At 37.5% G+C, this 12,987-nt stretch overlaps 1 protein-coding gene across 8 annotated transcripts in view; it reads left to right on the top strand.

Annotated features, from left to right (window-relative positions):
• The window catches only part of FHIP1A (FHF complex subunit HOOK interacting protein 1A), a 78,888-nt gene that overhangs the window by 43,658 nt on the left and 22,243 nt on the right, over window positions 1-12,987 (top strand). For all 8 annotated transcript variants that reach the window (XM_064710859.1, XM_064710865.1, XM_064710858.1 and 5 more), the window contains 4 exons: window positions 24-256; window positions 1,642-2,268; window positions 7,715-7,873; window positions 10,008-10,094. In XM_064710859.1, the coding sequence (XP_064566929.1) occupies window positions 155-256; window positions 1,642-2,268; window positions 7,715-7,873; window positions 10,008-10,094 (975 nt within the window). In that variant the 5' untranslated portion in view covers window positions 24-154. The remainder of the gene's footprint in view (window positions 1-23; window positions 257-1,641; window positions 2,269-7,714; window positions 7,874-10,007; window positions 10,095-12,987) is intronic.

The raw sequence follows: 12,987 nt of genomic DNA, 5'->3' as shown, positions 1-12,987 counted from the left end.
TGGTTTTGTTTTCTTTTTAACAGATTTGTGTGGGTACCAAAGCCCAGGACACAGTATCAATCTCATCATGATGCTTGAACATCTGCAGCTCACTGGAGGATTTTAAAAAGAAATTCAGCATGACCTAGTTGGCTTGACCTGTGGAAATTTTATAATGTCCTCTGGAACAAGTATCAGCAGAAACAGGCAGGCTCCCAGCCTGCAGGGTGTTGACCCAGAAACATGCATGATTGTGTTTAGAACACATTGGGCACAGGTAATGTTAATTAGTTTTATTGATTGAAGTAAGCAGCATTAATACAAATTTGCTTCATTCTTTCTTTTGGGATAATCCTGAATTGCTCAGGAACAAATGTCTTTTCATGCAGAATGTAGTAGGTGACACTGAACTATTTTTTGAATGCAAAGAAAATTGACCTTTCAAGGTATGGTTAGCCTTTACTAATCACGCTTGGAACTCTGGATTTGCATCTAAATGGGAAGTGGTAGGACATGGTAATATCTTATTGAAGGCCTAGATCTTCTTACTGACTTTCCTATTGATTCATTGTGACTTGCACCCTCTTGCAGACTTCTGTGCTTCTTTTCCTTGTACTGGGTAAGTCTTGCTTATCCTTTTAAAAGTAAATTAGATGCACAGTGCAAAGCTGTATGCACTCTTGTTCATTATGGATAGATGTAGATTATACACTTCAGCATATTCTAAAAATTGTTTGCATGTCATCAGGATTGTAATTGCTTTTAAGCAAAGATGTTTTGCTGTGAGCATCATAATATAAGTTCTTGTTTGCTGCAGTAATATTAATAACCTTACAATTTCGATAAAATTTATTTCTGTGCTGCTATTCTTGTTGTTCTTTGTCTCTCCCAAGAAACCAGCCAGACAAGTGGTGCTGTTTCTGAGGTGTTCCAGAGTCAGAGGAGTGTTGTTCAACAATCACCTTTTCTCACCTAACTAGTGATGTGTCATATTAGGGGAACCACTGTTCCTTTAGGGTTTTGTGGCAAAAAGGCTAAAGACAATGGGAATTTTTGCAGACAATGAGCTTTATTGTTTGCATGCACAACAGAATGTAATTCATCGTTAGAAGTGCTGGTATGACTATTATTACTGTATTGAAAGTTGCAAGAGTATGTGGGTGTCAGTGGCCACTTGGTATCATATAAAAGCTGTCAAGCAAAGAACAGCACTGTGGGCTGCTGCTACTTTTATTACTGCAAATCATCCCATGATATTGATATTCCTGAGCACAGTTACTCTGGCTGGAGAACAGGTCCTTTGATTTCAGTCTTCCATGACAAACTTGTTTCAAACATCATGGAAGCTCCATTTCTGAACACTAAGGAAACCTAATTTATCCCTATTTGAGAGAACGCCTGGTTTTCAGGAATAGAGTAAATGACAAATTTAGGTGCTTATTAAAAAAGGTGAACAACAGCAGTATATTTTTGCCTCGTACATACCAAATGTGAAACTTTTGGGTCTTGTCTGTCAAACTTCCTAAATTTGAAAACATAAAAAGACTTAATGCTTTTTGTGTTAAAGAATTTTGATTTTTTTTTTTCCTTGTAGTGATAGGTCCATGCTTTTTAGGATGCATAAAAGTGCATTAAAACTGATCTGTCTTTGTTTCTCTTTAGGTTCTGAAAATCTTAGAGAAGCATGATCCTTTGAAAAATACTCAAGCAAAATATGGGGCAGTCTCTCCTGATGAGGCCAGCACTGTCCAGAATTACGTGGAGCACATGCTTTTCTTATTAATTGAGGAGCAAGCAAAGGATGCCTCAATGGGGCCTATTCTGGAGTTTGTGGTCTCAGAAAACATCATGGAGAAGCTTTTCCTTTGGAGCCTACGGCGAGAGTTCACCGATGAGACAAAAATTGAGCAACTCAAAATGTATGAAATGCTCGTAACCCAGTCTCACCAGCCTTTGCTGCATCACAAGCCCATTTTGAAGCCTTTGATGATGTTGCTGAGCTCCTGCTCAGGAACAACCACTCCAACAGTGGAAACAGAGTTGGTTGTCCTTTTGAACCAGCTCTGCTCTATAATAGCCAAAGATCCCTCCATTTTAGAACTGTTTTTCCACACTAGTGAGGACCAAGGAGCTGCCAATTTCCTCATTTTTTCCCTGCTGATCCCCTTCATCCATCGAGAAGGAACAGTAGGCCAACAGGCCCGGGATGCACTGCTTTTTATTATGTCTCTGTCTGCAGAAAACAACCTTGTTGCAAATCACATAGCAGAAAACACCTATTTTTGCCCAGTAAGTTGGTTTTATTTTACATGGTCTTCAGTGCTAAACTAACTGTCTTTCCTGCATTTTTTCCTCCTTTTCTGTCATTTTTGGTAAAGAAGTGTTGTAACACATTTGTTTCTGCTAACACCTATTTATTTCATAAATGGTAATGCTGTTTAACCATCCCCAATGCCAAACACAGTCTTGCTTCTTGTTTCCATACTTTTGTGCTTTTAGGCCAGCACAAATGTTTTTGCATTCACACAATGAATTGTGTTGGAAAACTGATGAAAGTCATAGCAGAATGTAGTGGGAGGGAAATGTGTTCTTGCAGCGAGGTGTATCTGGCCTTTAAGGTCAGAGTCCGGCTAGCTGAGGTTAGGGCCGACACCCAGCTGCATCCTGCCAGCGCTCCTCAGCGTCGTAAGGCCTCGGGCTGTGCTGGCTGCGGACGGGATCGCTGCTAAAGGACGAGAAGGAAGGAGCTGGACACTCGCTGGGGGCCAAACAGGTTTATTGGAAAGCCCACGATGCCAGCCAGGGAGGGACCCCGAAATGGAGTCGGGAGTAGGGTTATCAAGGGAAGGGGCGGATAAGGGAAGGGTTAACAAAAGACCAATAGAGGGAGGAGAGGGGATGAACTTAACACAAATGACATAGTAGAGAACCCAATAGATACAAGGTATGGGAGGGCCCCCAGGACCACAGCCAACCACAACCCCCAAAGAGGAGAAGCTTCTGGAACACTAGGTGGAGTTGGGGGGGTGATTGACTGGACCCAGGGAGGAGAAAAAGTATACATATAAGGGAAAAAGGGGGAGGAGGAATTATGTAACCTAAAAGATTGACAATACACGTAGCAAGGGTTGCTAAGGGAGCTACATAACTGGCAGGGCTGTGGCAGGAAAACTGGGGAGGGCAGAACCATTTTACACAAAATAGGGGGAGCAATACCTCGAATGGGGGAGCAATTAAATAAAACAACCAAACGCACTACAACATGTTCTATCTTACTGTGAGGCACCTTTGAGATTCTGGGCTGAAGGGAGTGAGTAGTGAGGTGTCCTGAGGGTGGTTGTTTCAGGTGTGTTTCAGCACAAGCTTAAGCTGGCTGTGCTTCCCACACTGACATCAGTTCAACAGTTCAAAAAACAAGGGAGAATAGTGAGAGTGTTACAGAAATATTACATTTTTTTCAAGATAAAGGGGTATTTCCTCGTTGTCACAAAATTGGAGGTTTCTACGGCTGTCTCAGGCTAACCACCATCTTGCTATGTTGTTCTCTGTTACAAAACTTGGTAGCACTGTTGCATTGTTACACCTGGCAAATTGATCTTACTGCATGAATAGAAAACCTTTACTTACCTTGCTGTTAAGTAAGTAATCTGATTTAACTAACAAAGCTGTGCTACTGCAGTTTTAAAGCTGAAGCAGACTGGAATAACAACACCTGCTTCTTCATGCCTTATCAGAGTCTGAGATCTGCAGTGGGTGTGTTCAAACCCAAGTATCACTCTGTACAGAAGTTGCTCTCGTGGGTCAGTTTTGGATGGATTCTTTTATATTCTGCATGGCTTGCATTTTGATTTAAAATCCTGGAGAAATGAAGTGGAGGAGAGTCTTAGATGGCTACTAAAGCAGAGACCTGTAGAAGAGAGAGCGCTGGAGTTCCTGCCACTGCTTGGCAGCTGCTCCAGCCTTAGGTTTTCATTTATCCTGGGATTGCTTTGAGCAGTAGGGCAGAGCCACATTTGTAGGGTAGGTGAAACTTATAAATTCCACAACAAAACTTCTAAATGGTTTCTTTTGTCAGTTGTAAATATTGCATCAATTTGAGACTCCTGTTGATCTGGTTTAATAGATACTGCCAAAGAATATGGTACTGATTCTCAAACTGTCCCTAAGACAGATACCTTTATTGGATCTATGCTATAACTTCCATAATTACATTTTCCAATTAGTTAAAAAAAAAAAAAACAAAAAAAAAAACCAAAACCAACAAAAAACCAGCCTTATTACACTGAAGATAAAAGCCAGCTTTCAACAGCAGGGAGCCATGACTGACAATCATTCCAATTAGGAAGGCTTTTTGTCAAAATGTGCTAAAATCAGACTTCTCTGAACAGTAATGAGGTTGGCCTAAGTCTATAATAAGACTTTAATGTAATGCTATATATTTAGCTTATCCAGCACAATATCTTTTTTGAATTTGAGTTGTGATGATCTGAAAAACGGATTTTGTTCTGATGGAGGATTTCGTAGGTGTCATGACATTGATGTATATCACTGAATTCAGTGCAAATATTGCCTCAGGTACTCTGCAAAACAGTTAATGCAGTCCTGTGTTGATATCAGAGACATTTTGGGTGGCACTGTGTTGATGTTATCTTTGTTTCTGGGGATGGGTTGGCCTGTAGTGTTCTCTTTAGCATGCCATGCCTTATTGCATAATATAGGTATCGCCATGGGGTGGGATCTGGCCATAAATCTCTGCTGCCTCCTGTACCCAGATCAGTGTTAGATCTGTGCCAATGGGAACCTGCCTGGTTTTTGACATAAATTTGGTTAACAGCTTTTTCAAAACTGGGCTGTCAGAAGGAGGGAAGGAAGGAGGGAAGGAGGGAAGGAAGGAAGGAAGGGAGGGAGGGAGGGAGGGAGGGGACAGGTTGCAGTGGGTTCCATCACTAACAAATGTTTTTAATACGGAATGTCTGGGCAAACTATTTGGTAAAATTTTCTGATTTTACACCAAATAGCTTTTATCATATTTTGACGTGAAAGTTTTCTGGAGATGATTGATTGAAGATACTATCTGTTCAGCATTAAAATAATTAAAAAAATGTTTCTCAAGAATTTTGAGCAGGGTCACATTACAAAGTCCCTCACAAATTCTATAAATACCTTGCAGCTTAGGAAAGCCATTGTTATAGCAGGAGGAGGGATGGCTCTGCAGCGTCCTTGAAAAGTTGTGGCTGCAAAGAGAGAGAAAGACTATGGATGTGGGAAGAGAGGGAATTATTAAAAGGAAATAATTGTCTAGATAGCAATTGTTTATGCATTAACAAGACATTATAATAGCATAATATGCCTGGGATCACAAATCATGTAGTCAGTCTTCTGTGAGTCAAGAGAAAGTAAATAAATCAAAGAAACTGGTTTGTAGAGGGACTCATGACTCAATGGTGAGAAAGAAAATGCTGAGGATGCTTGTAAAAGTAGATGAGGATGTAGGGCTGACATGACAAATGATATAAGATGTTTAAAAGGACACTGCTTGCGTAAAACAAAAAATAAAACCAATCTTGCTTTTTCAGGATGTGAATGCATTAATTTCCTTCCCTTTCAGATTATTTTTTTCATTAATGTTTCATTACTGATTAAAACTGTTCTCTTGGTAATTTCAAACGATAACCCTATTTATACCATACACTTCATGAACATTTTAAAATTATTTTTTATCTGAAGAGATGAAATTGCTTCCTGTGGCTACTCTGTCTCAGTGCTTAAGAACCATAATTCCACAGAGCCACTTGTGTTATACTTCATAGCAAAAATAAGAGCTTCCTAAACTTTACAAATTTTAGCAGCTGCATCTGTCACTTTGTACTTCAGTAAGTGTGACAGACTAAGGAATGCAGGACTTTGACTGATTGTGAGTTCACTGCTTCTTTCAGTGGAGAGTAGTATGTTTTGTTCAAGGTCAGCTTCTTGTGCTTAAGGGCTAATACCCACATGAAGGAGAAACGTGGATGGGGCACAGCTCTGAGAAGCAGGTTGCATACTGAGAAGGTGTGTTTGTGTTTATGAATAGCAATTAAACTTCAAGCAGAAAATGGAAAATCAAGTGTGCATTAATTAAAAGTTCACAAGACAAACACATGTCAAATTCTCTCATGGTTGGAAGCCTGGGTTTGTGAGAGTGTTTGTGTGGGTTATGTATAGGTAGTTCTGTATGAGCTTTTTTCTGAGCTCTTCTCCTGTGAGGAAAAAAGAAAAAAAAAAACCAAAGAGATTCTGGTTGTAGAAGAGTGGGATTGTACAAATAAAACTTTGCTCAATAGTTTTAGCTTCTCAGTTGTTTAACCCATGTTCAGTTTTGTCCTTTATCAAGCTGTGTATATGAGACTGTGTATATGTCATACTAAAGTAGTCAATTTCCACAGTATTCTTCCCTCCCCTAAATATTTGGCTTACTTACCTATGCCAGAATAAATCCATCTTCAAAATTATGTGCATAAGGAATAACAAGCATTCAGAAAGACATTCTTTGTCTGACTGTGTGGATTAACAGTTACAGTTGCTTTTGTGTGACCAAAACCTGATCACTGTCTGTGAACCCTTGGTCTTTGATCTGGACATTGTCAACTGTTTGTTTTCCAGTGTTTTAGTAGATAAGATCTGTGTTTCATCTGAGCTTTGACAGTCTAACTCTGTAGATGCCAAGTAGCCATTTGTAAGAGGAAGTATTCTTAGAAGAGTCTGTTGAATGAAAATGAAAAAGATTTCCATCGGGCTGAGTTATAATGTTCCCATTAAAGTGAAAATCATCTTAAAAAATTATCATGAAGTTCTGTGAAGTCATCTCAGAGGGATAAGAGTCCTAAGTAATATTTAGAAAGTTTCTGGCTTCAAATAACTTTTAATAATTAAAGACTGCATTTGAAAATACATATACAAATATGTATATGTATAATACAAATGGATACGTTCAGCAAAATTTAAAAACCTTTTTGGAAATATGCTTTCTAAATTGTAATTAAAAATGCTCTCTTGTTCTTCGGTGATACATTCTACATAAATCACCTGTAAGGCTTAATATTACTGAAAACACTGTTTAAATAATAACTGATTTCAGACTCTTTTATTTTTCAGCTTCCCTCCTTCAAATAAATAAGGAAAAAGGGAAATTATGAACAGTTAAACTTACTTCTTTAAAAATAGATTCAGCTGACTCTTAAGTGCCTGGCAATCAAAGTCTCTATGTATCTGTGGTCTAAGTGGGGCTGAACTTCATTTTTGTTGATGGGGCACATTCCCCCTCCATTTCTGATGTTTCATATTCCTGAGTGACATGACTTCGTACATGTTTGAGCAGTGACATTTGAATCACAACAAAAGACAAGCTGTAGATAATGGCACTGATGGCTGTTTCTAAAAGGGACTTAAGGAAAGCACAAAATAAGTTTAGAAAAATTTAAAAAGACATTATAACTTTGGATTAATAAAAAAAAGACAAGATAACCTGATTTTCTCCATCACTTTCTCCTAAATGCCAGATCTTGAAAGAAGCATATTACATGGAAGGCTCTTTAAAATATTTATGTCTTTCTGCTACAGGACTTTTCTGAAAGGAAATTAAATTAATCTTAACACTTTCTTATGTTACTAAAACTAATAGGAGAAACCATTTGTGGTACTGCCATTGAAGCAGATGGAAAGTTAACTTATTTCCTCTCGTGTTTCTGATATACAGGTACTAGCAACAGGACTAAGTGGCCTCTATTCATCTTTGCCTACAAAGCTGGAAGAAAAAGGAGAAGAATGGCACTGTCTGATGAAAGATGACTGGCTTTTGTCACCAGCCCTTGTACAATTCATGAATTCCCTTGAATTTTGCAATGCTGTGATACAGGTAACTGAATAGAGTTAACCTATTCTTTAGAAGTAGTAGTAAGATACAGCTCCTGCAGATGCTTGAAAGTCATAGAGTTTATTTATTTTTGTTAATGGCATGAACTATTAAAGTTAGACTAAAATAGGCTGTGTATATAATGAATGGCTTGTGCTGTCTGTCCTGGTTATAAGGATGAACTAATATATTTGAGGTTTTCAGGTGCCAAATGTTTCAAATGAAAGCTTGATATTGGGAGCATTTTCTGTTAAAAGAAAAAACATGTTTATTGCATTTTAATACCACTTTTGATCCTAGAAGTAAATGGAATGCCTTTACATGTGGGAAAAAATAGGATTTCTATCTGTATTTGTTTAAACTCTCATAACAGCGTACTGAAGAAAATAGTGAAAATAGTCTGTTTTGCCTGTTGGTGACTACAACATAAAGCAAGCCCTCCAAGCAGAATTATTTAGGTCTCCTCCTAGAAGTACAAATTCATTTTATATTGGCCTATTTTGAATCTATTCTGTTCTTCTTTTCAGTGCTTTGCTCTCTTACTATTTTTTTCTGATTTAAATGTAAAATTTAAATCAGAAAAAAATGTGAAATTCTTGTTTTTATATATTGTTTATAAGGTTTGAATGCTTGATAGAACCCAAATCCAGTATTTCATTAAAACAGGATCTTAATTCTACAGAAACTGTGGATTTGTGTTATTTGAAGAAATGTGCTGGATAGGATTGAAAATTTAGTCACATTTACTGTTAAATAAAAGATATGTTTCGGTGCAATGCGTGCAAAGTACTGTAAAGGAACTGATTGACTATTAAAGCCTTGAACAAGCAAAAATAATAGTAGCTGTCATTGTTCAAATGCACTATACAAGATTTTTAGCATGCATGTTTAAACATGAAGAGGAGACAATATTAATTTTGGTGTCTAACCAGAGTTATTCTACAGATCTACGTTTGCAGGAGATCATAATTGATACCTTTGTCTAAAAAATTACATAAAGGGCTCTACAGAAAAGTTAAAGAATGAATTATTTTAAAAAAACACCGTTCAAATAAATTAAAAATGGTTAAGGATATCAGCTGACATGCAGACAGCAGTTTCTGTCTGCTGCTTGATTGTGTCTGCATAGTCTTCAGCTGACTTGAAAGCTCAATTAGAGTAGGAATTTTTGCTTTGCACATGGAATGGTCTGTGTTCACCCAAAAACTTTGGCCAGAAATTAAAAAGGAATAGGGTAGCCAAGACCTCTTGCCATTTACTGCTTTTTCCCTGGACCACAGCATAGGAGGGGACACTCTTTTTTTTTCCTCTTACCAAATTTAGAGTTACAAGATAAAGGAAGTCTGGTAAGAATTGCAGGTTGGAGAATCTATTGGAAGCCATGTGTAGGCTGTGACACTCCATTCTCTGTGAACTTCAAACATATTGGTTTTGAAAGCTTTTGAATGGAATTTCATTTTGCTTTTATATACATAAATTGATGTGTTTTCATTGCAAAGACGAAAGGAATGTTTAATTATAAAAGTAAATTTTTGGCCTCTAATAATACTTTGGGGGAGTTTGTTTGTTTGTTTTAAAGCTCTTAACCATCCCATTGAATGAACTACACAGGTTTTGTTGTAATTTCTGTTTGTTTTACAGTGGCTGGGAGAAGGGCATGTGAACAATGTATTCTTACCCCATAGCTGGAGAGTGCTTTGATTTACCCACTCTTGAGCTACACGAAAGCAGCTGTTCTGCTTTTCTTTATTGTAGAAGGACAAGTTAATAATGGCAAATCCACCTTCAAGTGACCCCAGCAAGGTTGCAGGAGCTGAATTTAGAATTTCAGATCTTGCTTTGATGCATGACTGTATACACTTCTCTGTCCATCCATTCATCTTTGTCAGCATGCAGGAAGATTGAAAAGCCATGCCTCTGAGTTTGGCAGACTTACTGTAATTAAAGGTGGTGTGTGTATTTCTTTGTAGAAGGAACGGTTGTTAAGGACCAGAATCATATCAAATGCTGGTGAGAAGAACAAACTAATGTCTTGTTAAATAGGAAAGGGTTTTGGTAGTGAATAATAGCATCCTGTGCCCTGTCTTTTAAATCTCACTGGAGCTGTTCTGTGTCTTTCTCTCCCCCACCCTCTTAGGTGGCACATCCCTTGATACGCAACCAGCTTGTGAATTACATTTACAATGGATTTTTGGTGCCAGTCATGGCTCCTGCACTCCATAAGGTCAGTGATGTCTGCAAGCATGGCACAAAAGAATAATGGGAACAAGTAGTATGGAAGATCTCCATGTAAAGACACTATCATGTATAATAATAATAATATTAATAGTAATATTAATAATAATATTAATATTAGCATCAACAACAACAATAACAGATTATAATATCAGATAATATAATAATAATAATATAAACTATATTGTCACTTCCATGCAATTCATTATGTTTCTAGACTAACTTTCATCTTTTCATTCCATATACTTTCTTAAGCAACATATTAGTATTTCTGGTAATGTCTAAAATTCTTAAGTGTAATGAAGAACCAAAATGTTTGTGTTGTTCTAGACTCACATATGATCAAAAAAGCAGTGACATATTAGAAATTTCATCACGGCAGACATGTTTCCATGAGCATTTTTTTTTCCTAAATGAATATTTTTCTAAGGGAAGATGCTCACAAAGAAAATGTTACTCAAGAAATATTATGCTAGTCTTAGCAAGGTTGCTGTAGTTTTGTAGTTCCTTATCATATGGGGTAGAGTTATTTTCCCAAGTAGAGTTTGGTATCAGTTTTCTAATGCATTGGAGTGCAATTTATGTTACTTGGAAGAAAAATAATTCATTTTTTCTTTGACTTTTCGGGTTTATCCTTTGCAAAATATGTCACCAGTGTTAGTGAATTATGTATTTACTTTTTTTGGTTAGGCTGCAAAAAGCTACATTTCCAGGTGTTGCAGACTGTGTCAATTATGTCAGTTCCCCATCCCTGAAAATGTTCATGGTCAGGTTGGATGGGACATTGAGTAACCTGGTGTAGTGGAAAGTGTCCCTGCTGTTGGAAGGGAGTTGGAACTCTATGATCTTTAAGGTCCCTTCCAACCCAGGTCATCATATGGTTCTGGGATTTTATGAATTAAGTCTTCATTGCCCTGAAAAAGAACACTCCTTTTGAGGAGAAAATGTAGGAACAGCTGAGAGTAAAAATCCACAAAAAACTTTCAGAAGCAAACAAAAAAATCACTTTTGTAAGGTCTCCTTATTCTCACAAAGCTTACCAAACACAAAGCATTGCAGCTGTTCCATTTTCTGGAGGACAGTGAAACACTGTACGCTGCTTCTTGTTCACAACTTGTTTCAGTAGCACACGCAATTCTTCGTGATAAATAGTCACCAAGAAAGTCATAAGCAATGCCGAGTCTTTCCCAATGATTTGGCAGACCTCAAACACTTGGGAATTGGGTGAGGGTTGAAGTAAAATTTGGCTGTGAACCAGATCAAGGCTTTAGTCTGTCCTGAGGTAGTTCACCTGCTTACCTGGCAGTAATTTTTTCTATTCCTGTATCTGGACTTAATCCCTTACCAAGACTGGGAATTAGAAGTGAAAAGCCTAACCAGTTTCAGGTCAAGGTTATGGATAATGAGGGACATATCAGAATGGATTCTAGTCTTAATGAGTACTACTTTATCTCTGAAGTATTTGAGATTAACCTTAGATTGTTTTGAATACAACCATGCCTCTGAAAGCCATTCTTATCAGTCAGTAAATCTCCTGACCTCTTATTGGGTTGATTACTTCCCTGTTGATGTTAAATAATTTAGAGATGGCTGTTGTGATTCCTTTTTTCCTTTGATGAAAATTTTGTTTATATACTCTAAAAGTCGGTGAAATCATATTTCTCTTGAAAGTGGGGATGTTGACTGCTAACATAGGTGACTTTCATAGCCCAGATCTTTCTTGGAATCCTGATATTCTGGCCGGTGCCTTGTTCTTCCAGTAATAAACCTTTCCTCGATTAGCATTAAAATTGACTTCTTCCTAGTTAAAAATTAACTTCTTCTGCATAAACTTCAAATGATTTTAATGGAGAAGATGGATTGCACCATCTAGTGGATCTGATACAAGGCTCTCACATCGGTGAGACCAAAACTTTGTAGCAGAAGGAATTAAGTAAGTTGAGGCATATTTGACCTCTTCAGTCTTTCTGTCTTGTGCTCCACGTTAATAACAGAAAATAAATATTTTGCCTTCTTACTTTTGGAGCATATGTCTATGCACTATGATAATTATGCTGCAACAGCTCTTTCATACATTAAAATTATTTCTATTTGCCATTTGAAAACATTAATATTGAGGGGAACAGTGGACTTTGAAAACTGTATCTCCCTTTTGAGGACTTAATGTTGTAATTAACCTTGAGGTTAATAAAAAACTGGAAAGGACTAAGATGAGAGTCCAGATGTTTCATGACAGTTTTTAAAAGAGAAGTTCTTTCATTTAGCACAATACTAAATGTATCTTGATTTTTTTTCTTTTGAACAGACTGAAGTTCGTTTGGTATCATAAAGTCTACTTGTGGCTGAAGGTTTTAGTTTTAATTCAGTCATTCAGTTTGGGTTGTTCTGATTCATTCTGACTTGAGTTCAAATACAGTGTGTAATGGAGCATGGTACAAATACCTGATGAGGAAGACAGATCAATGCAAGGTTAAAGGGTGGTAGGAAGAGATGATGATAATTACTGGCACATCTTCCTAAGGTGTTTCTATAAGTCTTATTTCTAGAATTTAACTGGTGTGGAACAGCTACTTCTGATAATTCTTGGTGATACGACGGAAGGAAGTCAGTCAGGCTGTCAGTCTGTCTAGACCTCATGTAGCACACTGGTCTTAACATCTCACATCTAATCTGGCACTCATGGTCCAATCTTAATGTAAAAATTGGAAGGGAGATGAATTTCTGGCTCTGCTTTAGAATGGCTTGGGCAGGCAGACTACTGCAAACCTGGTCTTTCTGTACTATATTCTGATTTTTCTACAAGAAGTATGTTCTGAGGGAAAAAATGGCTCTGCAGCAAGACACAGATTAGCATCAATTGTTTATGCAAAGACAGTTCCAGT

Source organism: Zonotrichia leucophrys, chromosome 4 (assembly GCF_028769735.1).
Source record: "Zonotrichia leucophrys gambelii isolate GWCS_2022_RI chromosome 4, RI_Zleu_2.0, whole genome shotgun sequence".
In the NCBI taxonomy this organism is placed as follows: Eukaryota; Metazoa; Chordata; class Aves; order Passeriformes; family Passerellidae; genus Zonotrichia; species Zonotrichia leucophrys.
Note: the sequence above shows the minus strand (reverse complement) of the source record. Positions and strands in the feature narration are given on the sequence as shown.